This window comes from Pseudophryne corroboree, chromosome 2 (genome assembly GCF_028390025.1).
Source record: "Pseudophryne corroboree isolate aPseCor3 chromosome 2, aPseCor3.hap2, whole genome shotgun sequence".
In the NCBI taxonomy this organism is placed as follows: domain Eukaryota; kingdom Metazoa; phylum Chordata; class Amphibia; order Anura; family Myobatrachidae; genus Pseudophryne; species Pseudophryne corroboree.
The window spans coordinates 617,595,407-617,613,948 of NC_086445.1; the positions used below are offsets into that span (position 1 = coordinate 617,595,407).

Here is an 18,542-nt window from a genome sequence, read left to right on the forward strand (position 1 = left end):
TCTCAACGTGGTGTTGGATTTCCTAAAGTCACATTGGTTTGAGCCACTGAAAACCGTGGATTTAAAATATCTCACGTGGAAAGTGGTCATGTTGTTGGCCTTGGCTTCGGCCAGGCGTGTTTCAGAATTGGCGGCTTTGTCATGTAAAAGCCCTTATCTGATTTGCCATATGGATAGGGCAGAATTGAGGACTCGTCCCCAGTTTCTCCCAAAGGTGGTGTCAGCTTTTCATCTGAACCAACCTATCATGGTGCCTGCGGCTACGAATGACTTGGAGGCTTCCAAGTTGTTGGATGTAGTCAGGGCCCTAAAAATTTATGTTTCCAGGACAGCTGGAGTCAGGAAGACTGACTCGCTTTTTATCCTGTATGCGCCCAACAAGTTGGGTGCACCTGCTTCTAAGCAGACTATTGCTCGCTGGATCTGTAGTACGATTCAGCTTGCACATTCTGCGGCTGGACTGCCGCATCCTAAATCGGTAAAAGCCCATTCCACGAGGAAGGTGGGCTCTTCTTGGGCGGCTGCCCGAGGGGTCTTGGCTCTTCAACTTTGCCGAGCTGCTACTTGTCAGGGGCAAACACGTTTGCTAAATTCTACAAATTTGATACCCTGGCTGAGGAGGACCTTGAGTTCTCTCATTCGGTGCTGCAGAGTCATCCGCACTCTCCCGCCCGTTTGGGAGCTATGGTATAATCCCCATGGTCCTTACGGAGTCCCCAGCATCCACTTAGGACGTTAGAGAAAATAAGAATTTACTCACCGGTAATTCTATTTCTCATAGCCCGTAGTGGATGCTGGGCGCCCATCCCAAGTGCGGATTGTCTGCAATACTTGTATATAGTTATTGCTTAACTAAAGGGTTATTGTTGAGCTATCTGTTGAGAGGCTCAGTTGTTATCATGCTGTTAACTGGGTATTGTATCACGAGTTATACGGTGTGGCTGGTATGAGTCTTACCCGGGATTCAAAATCCTTCCTACTTGTGTCAGCTCTTCCGGGCACAGTATCCTAACTGAGGTCTGGAGGAGGGTCTTAGTGGGAGGAGCCAGTGCACACCAGTAGTCTAAAAGCTTTCTTTATAGTTGTGCCCAGTCTCCTGCGGAGCCGCTAATCCCCATGGTCCTTACGGAGTCCCCAGAATCCACTACGGACTATGAGAAATAGAATTACCGGTGAGTAAATTCTTATTTTTGACTCTGGGTCATATCAGGGACGCTGCAGCATATTTAAAAGAAGCTGTAAGGGATATTGGCCTTTTGGGATCAAGGGCCAATGCCATGGCAGTCTCAGCAAGGAGAGCATTGTGGATTCATCAATGGAATGCTGACGCTGACTCTAAGAAGGCGATGAAGTCTCTACCATTTAACGGTAAGGTCTTGTTTGGTGACGGCCTCACTGACCTGGTGTCTACGGCTACCGCGGGTAAGTCTTCATTTTTACCTTATGTTCCTGCACAGCAGAAGAAATCGCCTCACTATCAGATGCAGTCCTTTCGGTCCAATAAATTCAAAAAAGGACGTGGGTCCTCCTTCCTTGCTGGGAGGGGAAGAGGAAGGGGAAAAAGGTCACAGGCTGTGGCAAGTTCCCAAGAGCAGAAGTCCTCTCCGGCTTCTACCAAATCCACCGCATGACGCTGGGGCTCCTCTGTGGGAGTCCGCACCGGCGGGGGCACGTCTCCAACTCTTCAGTCAAGTCTGGGTGCACTAGGACCTGGATCCTTGGATAGTGGAAATAGTAACCCAAGGATACAGGTTAGAGTTTCAAGACGTGCCCCCTCACCGATTTTTCATATTGGCCTTGCCAGCTTCTCTTCTAGAAAGGGAGGTAGTATGCGCTACGATATTAAAGTTGTATCAAAATCAAGTAATTGTCACAACAGGGGGAAGGTTTTTATTCGAGCCTGTTCGTGGTCCTGAAGCCGGATGGCTCATTCAGACCGATTCTGAACCTAAAATCCCTCAATTTCTTTCTAAAAAAAATTCAAATTCAAGATGGAATCTCTCCGAGCAGTGATCTCCAGTCTGGAGGAGGGGGATTTTATGGTGTCGGTCGACATAAAGGATGCCTACTTGCATGTCCTCATATATCCTCCACATCAGGCTTACCTGAGATTTGCTGTTCAGGATTGTCATTACCAATTTCAGAAGTTGCCGTTTGGTCTGTCCACGGCTCCGAGGATTTTCACCAAAGTAATGGCGGAAATGATTGTTCTCCTGCGCAAGCAGGGAATCACAATTATCCCGTACTTGGACGATCTCCTCATAAAGGCGAGATCCAAGGAGCAATTGCTGAAAAAGGTTACCCTTTCACTGACTATTCTGCAACAACACGGTTGGCTCCTAAATTTGCCAAAATCACAGTTGGATCCGACGACACGGCTGTCATTCCTGGGTTTGATTCAGGATACAGAATTGCAGAGTTTTTCTTCCAGTGGAAAAAGCTCTGGAAATACAGAACATGGTAAAACAGATTCTGAAACCAGCAAAAGTGTCTGTTCTTCAATGCAGTCGATTGCTGGGGACGATGGTGGCGGCCTACGAGGCCATTCCGTATGGCAGGTTCCATGCCAGGGTGTTTCAGTGGGACCTGTTGGACAAGTGGTCCGGGTCTCACTTGGACATGCACCGGAAAATAATTCTATCTCCCAGGACCAGAATCTCCCTTCTGTGGTGGCTGCACAGTTCTCACCTTCTGGAGGGACGCAGGTTCAGTATTCAGGATTGGATCGTGGTGACCACAGATGCAAGCCTTCGAGGCTGGGGAGCTGTCACACAGGGGAGAGACTTTCAGGGAAAGTGGTCAAGCCAGTAAGCTTGTCTACACATAAACATTCTGGAATTAAGGGCCATTTACAACGGCATCCTGCAAGCAGAACATCTGCTTCGAGGTCTGTCTGTCTTGATTCAGTCAGACGTGACAGAAGTGGCGTACATAAACCGCCAGGGCGGAACAAAGAGCAGAGCGGCGATGGCCGAGGCCACGAAGATTCTTTGCTGGGCGGAAAGACATGCAAGCGCTCTGTCAGCAGTCTTCATTCCAGGAGTGGACAACTGGGAAGCAGACTTCCTCAGCAGACACGATCTCCATCCAGGGGAGTGGGGTCTTCATCGAGAGGTCTTTGCAGAAGTGACAAGTCGTTGGGGAGTTCCTCAAGTAGACATGATGGCGTCCCGCCTCAACAAGAAACTTCAGAGATATTGTTCCAGGTCAAGGGACCCTCAAGCTATAGCGGTGGACGCCCTGGTGACACCATGGGTGTTTCCGTCTGTATATGTGTTCCCTCCACTTCCACTCATTCCAAAGGTGATAACAATTATAAGAAGAACAAGGGTTCAGGGGATACTCATTGTTCCAGATTGGCTAAGAAGGGCCTGGTATCCAGATCTTCAGGAGTTGCTCATAGAAGATCCCTGGCCTCTTCCTCTTCGGGAGGACCTGTTGCAACAGGGGCCATGCGTGTATCAAGACTTGCTGCGTTTGACGGCGTGGCGGTTAAACGCCAAATCCTAGCCCGAAAGGGTATTCCCAGTGAAGTCATTCCCACACTTCTTCAGGCTAGAAAAGAAGTAACTGCTAAGCATTACCACCGTATTTGGAGAAAATATGTATCTTGGTGTGAATCCAAGAAGGCTCCTATGTAAGAATTTCACCTGGGGCGTTTGCTCCATTTTCTACAAGCAGGTGTGGATGCGGGCCTAAAGTTAGGCTCTATTAAAGTACAGATTTCGGCCTTGTCGATCTTTTTTCAGAAAGAATTGGCCTCCCTTCCAGAAGTTCAGACCTTCGTGAAAGGCGTGCTACACATCCAACCACCATTTGTGCCTCCTGTGGCACCGTGGGATCTTAATGTGGTGTTGCAGTTCCTGCAATCGCATTGGTTTGAACCTTTGTGCAAGGTTGAGTTAAAATTCCTTACTTGGAAAGTAGTCTTGGCGTCCGCAAGGAGAGTGTCTGAGTTGGCGGCTTTGTCTCACAAAAGCCCCTGTTTAATTTTCCATGCTGATAGAGCGGAGTTGAGAACTCGTCAGCAATTTCTATCGAAAGTGGTTTCACCATTTCAGATGAACCAGCCTATTGTGGTGCCAATGGATACTGATGCCTTGGTGGATTCAAAGTCTCTCGATGTGGTCAGAGCTTTGAAGATCTATGTCGCCAGAACGGCTCAGATTAGGAAAACAGAGGCTCTATTTGTCCTGTGGGCTCCCAACAAGATTGGGGCTCCTGCTTCTAAGCAGACTATTGCGCGCTGGATTTGTAATACGATTCAGCAGGCTCATTCTACGGCAGGATTGCCGTTACCGACATCGGTGAAAGCCCATTCTACCAGAAAGGTGGGCTCATCCTGGGCGGCTGCCCGTGGAGTCTCGGCGTTACAACTTTGCCGAGCTGCTACTTGGTCGGGATCAAACACCTTTGCAAAGTTTTAAAAGTTTGATACCCTGGCTGAGGAGGACCTCTTGTTTGGTCAATCGGTGCTGCAGAGTCATCCGCACTCTTCCGCCCGTTCTAGAGCTTTGGTATAAACCCCATGGTTCTTGAAGCATCCTCTAGGACGTATGAGAAAATAGGATTTTAATACCTACCGGTAAATCCTTTTCTCTTAGTCCATAGAGGATGCTGGGTGCCTGTCCCAGTGCGGGCTGTATCTGCAGTTTGGTTATAGTTACGCTCATGTTGCAGTGAGTTCAGTCAATCTGTGACTGTTGTTGGTCATGCCGTTGAATGCATTGTTTGTTGAATGCCATGTTGTACAGCGTGTTGGAGGTGTGAGCTGGTATGTATCTCACCTTAGTTTAAAATAATTAAATAAATCCTTTTCCTTGAAATGTCTGTCTATCTTTGCACAGTTCCTATAACTGGAGTCTGGAGGAGGTGCATAGAGGGAGGAGCCAGTTCACACCCATTCAAAGTCTTAAAGTGCCCATGTCTCCTGCGGATCCCGTCTATACCCCATGGTTCTTGAAGCATCCCCAGCATCCTCTACGGACTAAGAGAAAAGGATTTGCCGGTAGGTATTAAAATCCTGTTCTTTATATATCTATATGGATCTATAAATTTGTATGAAAAGCGCAATTCCCAAGTGCGCTATATTAATTAAATATTTATTCTTCGAGTCTTCCTAAATGGACCCAATGGTGTCGATTCAATTCGGCAACAGATGAATAGCGCCGGGAATTAGCTCCTGACGCTATTCAATTCAGCTACTAGTTACCCGCAATTGTCAGGAATTCTTCTCTCACCCCCACAAAAGCGCTGCTGCACGGCCGGCGCGAGGCTGATTCCGTCGGGAATCGGCATCGCCGCGGGTAGTTAAGTTGGAGAATGCCCGTTCTCCCGACAAAACTACCTGTTAAGTTGGCGAGAACGGGCATTCACCGACTTAACTTTAGCTGAATTGAATAGCGTCGGGAGCTAATGCCCGCCGCTATTCATCTGTTGAAGAATTTAATCGACCCCATTGAGTATGGACTCTAAATCGGAGAGTTCTTTTAAAAGATGTTTTCCCAGGATCCTGAAACAGATATCCCCTCACCAAAAAAGCACCCAAAACAAAAGGCCCAAAGGCCAATTAATACCAATTGTTGGTTTATTAACACAATTTTTGATATACACATTAAAAATGTTGTACAGAAATAGAATTTGTGCATCAATGAGAAATAACCAGGATGTGTCGATGGCAAGTTAGATCCTCCCTCACCTTAGCAAGGTGTGAGCTCAAAAGGGAGAGTCTTCACAATCTGCATTTATAACTCATGGCTGACAGATCCTACGCGTTTCATCTTAATGTTTTCATCAGGGAAAGACTCGAAGAATAAAAATTTTATGAATATAGCGCACTTGGGAATTGCGTTTTTCTTCTATGTATATTTGAGATGTTACAACAGAGATCTCTCCTGAAGTGCTGCTCTTGTTTGTGCGCAAGAGAAGGATTTTTTTTTTAGTGTGTATATGTGTATGTGTGTATGTGTATATGTATGTATATATATATATATATATATATATATATATATATATATATATATATATTTATATTGTGTGTATGAACTGTATATATAAAATACTGTAGTGCATTTTAAGGGCTCCTTTATGTCTGCAGAGGAAGGAGTCCCAGTGCAGCAGGGGGTCTACCTGCAGTCTGCTCTGTAGTGGCAGGCCCTTACTTGACAGATCAGGGTTGACCAGTACAGTAGCTCAATATGATCACCACCGCAGAACTTTGGTGAGGTCACCAGTGGGATGGAGAGGCAGCAGGCGAGCAGGGTCTCCTAGGTGGTGCCGGCATCCAAGAAGAGGTTAGAGCCAAGCGGAGTAGAGCTCCGTTCCCGGGAGGGTGCAGCTGACAGGGGCCCAAAAGAAGGCTCTAACTCACAGCAGAGGCGGGCAGCCACAGCTGGAGGGACAACAGTTCGGAGCCTCACATAGATCAGGACAGGAGCAGACGGAGCTGAGGATAAATGCACCCGCTATCTTTGCCAGGCAGGTCATTCCCCGAAAATTTTTTTCACAGGCAGCCACAGCAGACCACCCCATCAGTTCCCACCGCCCATAGGCAGCTACCCAAAGCTGCCTAATGGAAGCGATGGCCCTGGATAGCAGTACGTAAAGGTAATGGTAGGTTCCACCATTCTGTGACGTCTTGGAAATGGCCAGACCTGCATCAGTTGTAATCTGACATCTTGAGTCAATTTGAACATCGGTTATGCAACGTGAATTATCGGAGTTGGAAAAGGGCATGAATAGTGGGTGCCCGACGGATGGGACATTCCATTTCTGAATTTGCATACATTTCTCCATCAATGGTGTTGTGTGTACTGGGAATACCTAATGGAAGGTATCTGGCTAGAATTGTCTGTGGTAACGGACAAGCGACAGTGGCTCAAATCCCATCCACATTTAATGAAGAAGGTACCAGACGCAGATCAGTGCAGTGTCCTTTAGGTGCCATGGAATATGGGAGCAGAAAACCGACCAAAATACCCCTGTTAACATTACGACACCGGACACAATGCCTCACCTGGGTTCGTGACATCGCTAATTTGACCCTGGAAGAATGGCAACACGTGGCGTGGTCCGATGAGCCATGCTTCCAGGTGCTTCTGGCTGATGGTAGGTTTCGGGTATGGCGCAGACCCCATGAGGCCATGGATCACAGTTGTGGTTCAGTACTGCTGTGGGGTGTATTCAAGTTGCATGGGTTGATTCCACTGGTCTGCCTGAAAACACAATTGACTGTTAGCAGCTACGTTGCATTGCTTCTGGTAACGGCTACATTGCATTGCTCGAAGACCATTTTCAGCCCTTTATGAACTTCATCTCTGCCCCCTCCCCCCTTCCCCCAACAGCAGGAAATGGCACAGGGTCATCTGTCCCAAGTTGTCTAGAATTGGTTCGATGTGCATTCTGGAGCATTCTTATGAATGGTGTGGCCACTACGTTTCTCCAACATGAACCCAATCAAGTGTTTATGGGCATTTGTGGAGAGGTTATTTCGTACCCATGATCCTGCACCTACAAATATCAGGGTGCTGTGGGAAGCTATCCAAACTGCATGGGTCAACATTTCTCCAGAGGTCTTACATCCACTTGTGGAATCAATGCCACACTGAGTTGCTGAACTTTGTCCGGCTTCTACATGATAATAGACACATGTCTCATGACTTGGCACTGCAGTGTACAAGGATGTATTTGGCACGGGGTGGGGTAGGCCTAGTGTTTCACAAATGCTTGGCACTGCAGGTTATGTAGCACGTTCCCAAGGGGATGCGATCATACCTTTTTCAGAATATGCTTGACCGTATCTTTGATTGGTTCAATATGGCAACCCAGTGGTCACATGAGCGACATCCTGACATCGGAAGTATTTGTACACATCATCTACCCTAACCCTTGTGGAGTGGGGTGGCTTGGCGGCTAGGGCTAACACACACACTCTCTCACTCCAAATTCTCAGGCCCTAAGGCGAACGCAGTGCATCCCATTTGGAGATATGCATCTACGAACAAAAAGGAAGAGACTGACTGACTGACTACTGCCAGTTTTCAAAACTATGAATTAAATGACATCACAGGAATCTCTGTCAATACCAACAGTTAAGAGAATTAATGGTAAAGGCCAATGTGACACGGACAGGGAGAGATACCGTTTTATAGCTGATTTTTCTCAATAAATGGTTCAAGAAAATGGTCTATGATGTCCACAGTGTTCATTTTCTTGTCACTAAATCTGTTTTGGTTCACTGAAGTATTTGGCCACAACCCCCCCCAAGTCCTAAAGCATTCTGAGATTTTCCATACCTACAGTGCCTTGCTAAAGTATTCACCCCCATTGCATTTTTCATGTTTTGTTGCCTCACAACCTGGAATTAAAATGGATTGCTTGAAGGTTTGCATCATTTCATTCACAGAACATGCCTACAACTTTTTTATTTATTTCTCTGACGTCCTAGTGGATGCTGGGAACTCCGTAAGGACCATGGGGAATAGCGGCTCCGCAGGAGTCTGGGCACATCTAAAGAAAGCTTTAGGATCACCTGGTGTGCACTGGCTCCTCCCCCTATGACCCTCCTCCAAGCCTCAGTTAGATCTCTGTGCCCGAACGAGAAGGGTGCACACTAGGGGCTCTCCTGAGCTCTTTGTGAAAGTTTTAGTTAGGTTTATTATTTTCAGTGAGACCTGCTGGCAACAGGCTCACTGCATCGAGGGACTAAGGGGAGAAGAAGCGAACTCACCTGCGTGCAGAGTGGATTGGGCTTCTTGGCTACTGGACATTAGCTCCAGAGGGACGATCACAGGTTCAGCCTGGATGGGTCCCGGAGCCGCGCCGCCGGCCCCCTTACAGAGCCAGAAGAGCGAAGAGGTCCGGAAAATCGGTGGCAGAAGACGATCCTGTCTTCAGATAAGGTAGCGCACAGCACCGCAGCTGTGCGCCATTGCTCTCAGCACACTTCACACTCCGGTCACTGAGGGTGCAGGGCGCTGGGGGAGCAGCGCCCTGAGACGCAATAAATCGATAAAAACCTTATATGGTTAAAATAAATGCATCACATATAACTCCTGGGCTATATGGATGCATTTAACCCCTGCCAAAACATACAGAAAAACGGATGATAGGCTCCGCCCCTTTCTCGGCGTCCTTATCTCCTCAGCACACTGGCGCCATTTTCCCTCACAGCTCAGTTGGAGGGAAGCTCCCTGGCTCTCCCCTGCAGTCACTACACTAGAGAAAGGGGTTAAAAAAGAGAGGGGGGCACAAATTAGGCGCAGTATAAACAATACAGCAGCTATAAAGGGAAAAACACTTATATAAGGTTATCCCTGTGTGTATATATATATAGCGCTCTGGTGTGTGCTGGCAGACTCTCCCTCTGTCTCCCCAAAGGGCTAGTGGGGTCCTGTCATCTATCAGAGCATTCCCTGTGTGTGTGCTGTGTGTCGGTACGTTTGTGTCGACATGTATGAGGAGAAAAATGATGTGGAGACGGAGTAGAGTGTCTAAAATAGTGTTGTCACCCCCTAGGGGGTCGACACCTGAGTGGATGTACTGTTGAAATTGCGTGACAGTGTCAGCTTTGTATTAAAGACAGTGGTTGACATGAGACAGCCGGCTACTCAGCTTGTGCATGTCCAGACGTCTCATACAGGGGCTCTAAAGCGGCCGTTACCTCAGATACAGACGCCGACACGGATACTGACTCCTGTGTCGACGGTGAAGAGACAACCGTGATTTCCAATAGGGCCACACATTGCATGATTGAGGCAATGGAAAATGTTTACACTTTTCTGATAATATGAATACCACCAAAAAAGGGGTATTATGTTTGGTGAGGAAAAACTTCCTGTAGTTTTCCTGAATCTGAGAAATAAAATGAGGTGTGTGATGATGCGTGGGTTTCCCCCCGATAACAATTGATAATTTCTAAAAAGTTATTGGCAGTATACCTTTTCCCGCCAGAGGTTAGGGTGCGTTGGGAAACACCCCCTAGGGGGGATAAGGCGCTCACACGCTTGTAAGAACAAGGGCTCTATCCTCTCCTGAGATGGCCGCCCTTAAGGATCCTGCTGATAGAAAGCAGGAGGGTATCCTAAAAGGTATTTACACACATACTGGTGTTATACTGCGACCAGCAATCGCCTCAGCCTGGATGTGCATTGCTGGGTTGGCGTGGTCGGATTCCCTGACTGGAAATATTGATATCCTAGATAAGGACAGTATATTATTGCCTATAGAGCAATTAAAAGATGCATTTATATATATGCATGATGCACAGCGGAATATTTGCCGACTGGCATCAAGTATAAGTGCGTTGTCCAATTCTACCAGTAAAGTGGTCAGGTGATGCGGATTCCAAACGGCATTTGGAAGTATTGCCTTAAAAAAAAAAGGGGATGTACCCCTGGTCGCCTCTCAAAATAAGACGCAGTATTATCAGGCGCAGTCCTGGTTGGCAAGCGGACAAAAGGGTTCCTCTTTTCTGCACGTGACAGAGGGAGAGGAAAATGGCTGCAGAGATCAGCCAGTTCCCAGGAACAGAAACCCTTTTCTGCCTCTGCCAAGCCCTCAGTATGACGCTAGGGCTTTACAAGTTCAGGCACGGTGGGGGCCCGTTCTCAATGAATTTCAGTGCGCAGTGGGCTCACTCGCAAGTAGACCCCTGGATCCTTCAGGTAATATTTTCAGGGGTACAAATTGGAATTCGAGACGTATTCCCCTCGCCGTTTCCAAAAGTCTGTTTTACCGACGTCTCCCGCTGACAGGGAGGCAGTTTTGGAAGCCATTCACAAGCTGTATTCCCAGCAGGTGATAATTAAGGTACCCCTCCTGCAACTGGGAACGGGGTATTATTCCACACTATTGTGGTACCGAAGCCAGACGGCTCGGTGAGACCGATTTTAAAATCTAAAATCTTTGAACACTTACATACAGAGGTTCAAATTCAAAATTGAGTCACTCAGAGCAGTGATTGCAAACCTGGAAGAAGGGGACTACATGATGTCTCGGGACATCAAGGATGCTTACCTTCATGTCAAAATTTACCCTTCTCACCAAGGGTATCTCAGGTTATGGTACAGAACTGTCACTATCAGTTCAGACGCTGCCGTAGGGATGGTCCACGGCACCCCGGGTCTTTACTGAAGTAATGACCGAAATGATGATATTCCTTCGAAGGAAGGGAATTTTAGTTATCCTTTACTTGGACGATTCCCTGATAAGGGTAAGATCCAGGGAACAGTTGGAGATCGGTGTAGCGCTATCTCAGGTAGTGTTGCGGCAGCACGATTGGATTCTCAATATTCCAAATTCGCAGCTGGTTCCGACGACTTGTCTTCTGTTCCTAGTGATGATCCAGGACACAGTCCAGAAAGAAGGTGTTTCTCCCGGAGGAGAAAGCCAGGGAGTTATCCGAGCTAGTCAGGAACCTCCTAAAACCGAACCAAGTCTCAGTGCATCAATGCACAAGGGTCCTGGGTAAAAATGGTGGCTTCCTACGAAGCAATCCCATTTGGCAGATTCCACGCAAGACTTTCCAGTGGAACCTACTGGACAAATGGTCCGGGTCGCATCTTCAGATGCATCAGCGGATAACCCTGTCACCAGGGACAAGGGTATCCCTCCTGTGGTGGTTGCAGAGTGCTCATCTTCTAGAGGGCCGCAGATTCGGCATTCAGGACTGGGTCCTGGTGACCACGGATGCCAGCCTGCGAGGCTGGGGAGCAGTCACACAGGGAAGGAATATCCAGGGCTTATGGTCAAGCCTGGAGACATCACTTCACATAAATATCCTGAAGCTAAGGGCCATTTACAATGCTCTAAGCTTAGCAAGACCTCTGCTTCAAGGTCAGCCGGTGTTGATCCAGTCGGACAACATTACGGCAGTCACCCACGTAAACAGACAGGGTGCCACAAGAAGCAGGAGGGCAATGGCAGAAGCTGCAAGGATTCTTCGCTGGGCGAAAAACCATGTGATAGCACTGTCAGCAGTTTTCATTCCGGGAGTGGACAACTGGGAAGCAGATTTCCTCAGCACGACCTCCACCCGGGAGAGTAGGGACTTCACCCAGAAGTCTTCCACATGATTATAAACCGTTGGGAAAAACTCGACAGGTATTGCGCCAGGTCAAGGGACCCTCAGGCAATAGCTGTAGATGCTCTGGTAACACCGTAGGTGTACCAATCAGTGTATGGGTTCCCTCCTCTGCCTCTCATACCCAAGGTACTGAGATTGTTAAGATGGAGAGGAGTAAGCACTATATTAGTGGCTCCGGATTGGCCAAGAAGGACTTGGTAACCGGAACTTCAAGAGATGCTCACGGAGGATCCGTGGCCTCTACCTCTAAGAAGGGACCTGCTTCAGCGGGGACCTTGTCTGTTCCAAGACTTGCCGCGGCTGCGTTGACGGCATGGCGGTTAAAACGCCGGATCCTGAAGGAAAAAGGCATTCCGGATGAAGTCATCCCTATCCTGTTCAAGGCCGGGAAGGATGTAACCGCAAAACATTATCACCGCATTTGGCGAAAATATGTTGCGTGGTGCGAGGTCAGTAAGGCTCGACGGAGGAAATTCAACTGGGTCGATTCCTACATTTCCTGCAAACAGGAGTGTCTATGGGCCTAAAATTGGGGTCCATTAAGGTTCAAATTTCGGCTCTGTCGATTTTCTTCCAAAAAAGAACTAGCTTCAGTCCCTGAAGTTCAGACGTTTGTTAAAGGGGTACTGCATATACAGCCTCCTTTTGTGCCTTCAGTGACACTTTTGGATTTCAAGGTGGTTTTTGGGTTCCAAAAGTCACATTGGTTTGACCCACTTAAATCTGTGGAGTTAAAATATCTCACAGAAAAAGTGGTCATGCTGTTGGCTCTGGCCTGGGCCAGGCGCGTGTCAGAATTGGTGGCTTTATCCTGTAAAAGCCCTTATCTGATTTTCCATTCGGACAGGGCGGAATTGAGGACTCGTCCTCAGTTTCTCCCTAAGGTGGTTTCAGCGTTCACCTGAACCAAACCTATTGTGGTGCCTGCGGCTACTAGGGACTTGGAGGACTCCAAGTTGCTAGACGTTGTCAGGACCCGGAAAATATATGTTTCCAGGACGGCTGGAGTCAGGAAATCTGACTCGCTGTTTATCCTGTATGCACCCAACTAGCTGGGTGCTCCTGCTTCTAAGCAGACTATTGCTCGTTGGATTTGTAGTACAATTCAGCTTGCACATTCTGTGGCAGGCCTGCCACAGCGGAAAAATCTGTAAATGCCCACTCCACAAGGAAGGTGGGCTCATCTTGGGCAGCTGCCCGAGGGGTCTCGGCTTTACAACTTTGCCGAGCAGTTACTTGGTCAGGAGCAAATACGTTTGTAAAATTCTACAAATTTGATACCCTGGCTGAGGAGGACCGGGAGTTCTCTCATTGGGTGCTGCTGAGTCATCCGCACTCTCCCGTCCGTTTGGGAGCTTTGGTATAATCCCCATGGTCCTTACGGAGTTCCCAGCATCCACTAGGACGTCGGAGAAAATAAGAATTAACTTACCGATAATTCTATTTCTCGTAGTCCGTAGTGGATGCTGGGCGCCCATCCCAAGTGCGGATTGTCTGCAATACTGGTACATAATTATTGTTACCAAAAAATTCGGGTTCTTGCTGTAGTGAGCCATCTTTTCTAGAGGCTCCTCTATTGTCATGCTGTTAACTGGGTTCAGATCACAAGTTGTACAGTGTGATTGGTGTGGCTGGTATGAGTCTTACCCGGGATTCAAAATCCTTCCATATTGTGTACGCTCGTCCGGGCACAGTATCCTAACTGAGGCTTGGAGGAGGGTCATAGGGGGAGGAGCCAGTGCACACCAGGTGATCCTAAAGCTTTCTTTAGATGTGCCCAGACTCCTGCGGAGCCGCTATTCCCCATGGTCCTTACGGAGTTCCCAGCATCCACTACGGACTACGAGAAATAGAATTATCGGTAAGTAAATTCTTATTTTTTTTTTTTTATTGTGAAGCAAACAGGACAAAATAACAGAAAACTTCAGCGTGCATAACTATTCACCCCCCTAAAGTCAGTACTTTGTAGAGCCACCTTTTGTGGCAATAACAGCTGCAAGCACTTTGGATAAGTTTCTATGAGCTTGACACATCTTGACACTGGGATTTTTGCCCATTCATCAAGACAAAACTGCTCCAGCTCCTTCATGTTGGATGGTTTTCGCTTGTGAACAGCAATCTTCAAGTCTGACCACAGATTCTCAATTGGATTGAGATCTGGGCTTTGACTAAGCCATTCCAACACATTTAAATATTTCCCCTTAAACCACTCGAGCGTTGCTTTAGCAGTATGTTTCGGGTCATTGTCCTGCTGGAAGGTGAACCTCCGTCCCAGTCTCAAATCACAGGCAGACTGAAACGGGTTTTGCTCAAGAATATCCCTGTATTTAGCACCATCCATCTTTTTACCTTGACTCGAAACAGTTTACCAGTCCCTGCTGCTGAAAAACATTCCCACGTCATGATGCTGCCACCTCCATTTTTCACTTTGGGATGGTGTTCTTGGGGTGATGAGATGTGTTGGGTTTGCGCCAGACATAGCATTTTCCTTGGTTTCCGAAAAAGTAAAATTTTAGTCTTATCTGACCAGAACACCTTCCTCCATACATCTGGGGAGTCTTCCACATGCCTTTGGGCAAACTCAAAATGTGCCTTCTTAGTGTTAAAAATAAGTAATGGTTTTTTTCTGACCACTCTGCCATAAAGCCCAGCTCTATGGAGTGTACAGCTTATTGTAGTCACATACGCAGATACACCAGTCTCTGCTGTGGAACTCTGCAGCTCCTTCAGGGTTACCTTTGGTCTCTGTGCTGCCTCTCTGATTAATGTCCTCCTTACCCGGTCTGTGAGTTTTGGTGGCCGGCCCTCTCTTGGCAGGTTTGTTGTGGTACCATGTTCTTTCCATTTGAAGATGATGGATTTGATGGTGCTCAGGGAAATCATCAAAGATTTGGATATTTTTTTAAATTTTTATTTATAACCCAACCATAACTTGTACTTCTCAACAACTTTGTCCCTGACTTGTTTGGAGAGCTCCTTGGTCTTCATGGCGCGATGCCTCTTGCTTAGTGGTGTTGAAGCCTCTGGGGTCTTTTAGAAAAGGCGTTTATACTGACGGATCATGTGACACTTAGATTGCACACAGGTGTACTTAATTTCACTAATTATGTGACTTCTGAAGGTAATTGGTTGCACCAGAACTTTTGAGGGACTTCATAGTAAAGGGGCTGAATACATATGCACATGACAATTTTCTAATTTTTAGTTATAAAAATTATTTTTTATATACTTTTTTTTTTCTCATTTCACTTCACCAACTTAGACAATTTTGTGCAGATCCATTACATAAAATTCAGATTATTTTATTTATTTTTTTAAATTACAGGTTGTAATGTAACAAAATAGGTAAAAAGCCAAAGGGGGTGAATACTTTAGCAATGCACTGTATATATTCATTGTTTGCCTGACCTTGTTTGCAGTAAAAGATAGACTGGACTAAACATGTATAATTCAATTATTTTCTCTAGGACTGGCAACCTCCGTTTGCTTGTGATGTGGACAAACTGCACTTCACCCCACGGATCCAAAGACTTAATGAACTTGAGGTATTGTGTTTATTTTTATACTGTAGATAGTTACTAATAAATGCCAGATTTCCAATCTGAGCTAAAAAATGAAATACAGAAACACTTCATATTTTAGTCACACTAAAATCATGCAGGAATCTCCAATTTTAATTGCTGTATAAAAAAAATAAATAATAATAATAATAATATATATGCTACTATTCAAGAATTCAGTTATCCTTATATAGGTTTCATGTGCAAGCAAACATGCACTATTTTTAGTTTGCTCCAGTTTTGTGTGGCAGTGTGACAATCGCTGAGAGGGAGTGGGGGCATGTGTTTACTTAAAATAAATTTGTCACAACTGAGGGCCTGAGCTGACGGAAGGCAGCCTCAGTTGTAGGGGCTGAGATGTACCGGAACCTGGGAGGTTGTATCAGACCCCTGGACATGTAAGTAACATGAATAATAACTGCCCGAAGGCGTGACCACGACAACTTGGATAAAAGTCAATGATGTTTATTATGACAACTCCGCAACACAGCAGCAGTAAAAGAAAACGTAAAAGTCAGCAAAGAATAAATACAGTTCCTGGGTACTACAGGATGGCAGGAGCCACAGGGCACTGGTAGTGTGAGATAGTTCTTATGATCTTCTAGATGGAAAGTCCTTACCAGGCCCGACTGTAGCAATGGAGATAACCCAGGATTGTGCCAGCTGGTGTTCCAGGAAAAGCTGGGTTGCTGAAGATAAAACAGCTGCTGTGGATACTGGCTGCAACCAGACTGTTGTTAGCACGGAGTGGATACTGGCTGGAACCAGTTAAATAATAAATGAACTTGGGAGCGATGAAATATGAACTGAAATGTAGAACTTGAGAGCGGAGAAATAATAATACCGGTGGAGAGTGGTAAAGTGTAGAAAGGACACCGGCCCTTTAAGGGAAGCTGTACTCTGCTGGAAGCTGAGCTGGAAGCAGGTAATGTTGTAGCTGGAAACAGATGAATCCACAATGGATTGGAGAGTCAGGCTACACCGCAGGTGGAATGCTGGTGCGGGTCTCTATGGTGGAAGTCTTGAGACAGGAGCTGGTACCTGGAAGACAATCACAGGAGAGAGACAAACAGGAACTAGGTTTGACAACCAAAGCACTGACGCCTTCCTTGCTCAGGCACAGTGTATTTATACCTGCAGCAAGGAAGGGATTGGCTAGGCAATTATGCAGATTATCAATACTGAGAACAGATTGGTGGAAATGATCAGCTGACAGAATCCAAGATGGCTGCGCCCATGCAGACACTTGGAGGGAAGTTTGGTTTGTAATCCATGTGGTAATGAAAACAGTAATGGCGGCGCCGGCCACCGGAGACAGGAGGCGCCAGGCTGACAGATGCACATCCAACCACGCGGACACAGCGGAGGCCGCGGCTGACGTAATCGCCACTCAGACACTCTGCATGCAGAAGTTCAGGGACGGCGGCGGAGGCCGCGGGAGACGCCATGCCAGGTGTAATATGGCGTTTACTGTGACAGCGTCCCAGAGTGACAGGAGAGGATACAGGAATGTACACATCAGGATAACAGATGGGATCCGGTCCTGGAGCGCTGAGCCAGCCTTAGGAGGCATCTGATGGGTAAGAAATGGCGTCCAGATACCCGGATCGTGACAAAATTTCTCTAACGTCCTAGTGGATACTGGGGACTCCGTAAGGACCATGGGGAATAGACGGGCTCCGCAGGAGACAGGGCACTTTAAGAAAGAATTAGGACTACTGGTGTGCACTGGCTCCTCCCTCTATGCCCCTCCTCCAGACCTTAGTTAGAATCTGTGCCCGGCCGAGCTGGGTGCACTTTAGTGAGTTCTCCTGAGCTTGCTAATAAGAAAGTATTTTGTTAGGATTTTTTATTTTCAGAGAGATCTGCTGGCAACAGGCTCTCTGCTACGTGGGACTGAGGGGAGAGAAGCAGACCTACTAAATGCGGATAGGTCATGCTTCTTAGGCTACTGGACACCATTAGCTCCAGAGGGATCGACCACAGGAACGCACCCTTGGTCGTCTGATCCCGGAGCCGCGCCGCCGTCCCCCTCGCAGAGCCAGAAGCCGGCGTGTGAAGCAAGAAGACGTCAAAAGCGGCGGCAGAAGACTCCAGTCTTCATATGAGGTAGCGCACAGCACTGCAGCTGTGCGCCATTGCTCCCACATCAAACCCACACACTCTGGTCACTGTAGGGTGCAGGGCGCAGGGGGGGGGGGCGCCCTGGGCAGCAATTAAGTACCTCTTGGCATAAAAGGGCATATATACAGTTGGGCACTGTATATATGCATGAGCCCCCGCCATTATTTTACACAAAATCGCGGGACAGAAGCCCGCCGCTGAGGGGGCGGGGCTTCTTCCTCAGCACTCACCAGCGCCATTTTCTCTCCACAGCTCCGCTGAGAGGAAGCTCCCCAGGCTCTCCCCTGCAGATTCACGGTAGAAAGAGGGTAAAAAGAGAGGGGGGGCACATAAATTTAGCGCAATATCAGTATATACAGCAGCTACTGGGTAAACACTAAGTTACTGTGTAATTCCTGGGTCATATAGCGCTGGGGGGTGTGCTGGCATACTCTCTCTGTCTCTCCAAAAGGCCTTGTGGGGGTTCTGTCCTCAAATAGAGCATCCCCTGTGTGTGTGGTGTGTCGGTACGCTTGTGTCGACATGTTTGACGAGGAAGGCTATGTGGAAGCAGAGCAGGTGCAGATGAATGTGGTGTCTCCGCCGACGGTGCCGACACCTGATTGGATGGATATGTGGAAGGTGTTAAATGATAATGTAAACTACTTGCATAAAAGGTTGGATAAAGCTGATGCCTTGGGACAGTCAGGGTCCCAACCCATGCCTGATCCTACAGCGCAGAGGCAGTCAGGGTCTCAGAAGCGCCCACTATCCCAAATTGTTGACACGGATAT

The 18,542-nt window shown here is 47.4% G+C and overlaps 1 protein-coding gene across 3 annotated transcripts in view; it reads left to right on the top strand.

Annotated features, from left to right (window-relative positions):
- KDM5B (lysine demethylase 5B) overlaps positions 1-18,542 on the top strand; it is a 220,018-nt gene that overhangs the window by 47,196 nt on the left and 154,280 nt on the right. For all 3 annotated transcript variants that reach the window (XM_063954821.1, XM_063954823.1, XM_063954822.1), the window contains exon 2: positions 15,553-15,630. In XM_063954821.1, the coding sequence (XP_063810891.1) occupies positions 15,553-15,630 (78 nt within the window). The remainder of the gene's footprint in view (positions 1-15,552; positions 15,631-18,542) is intronic.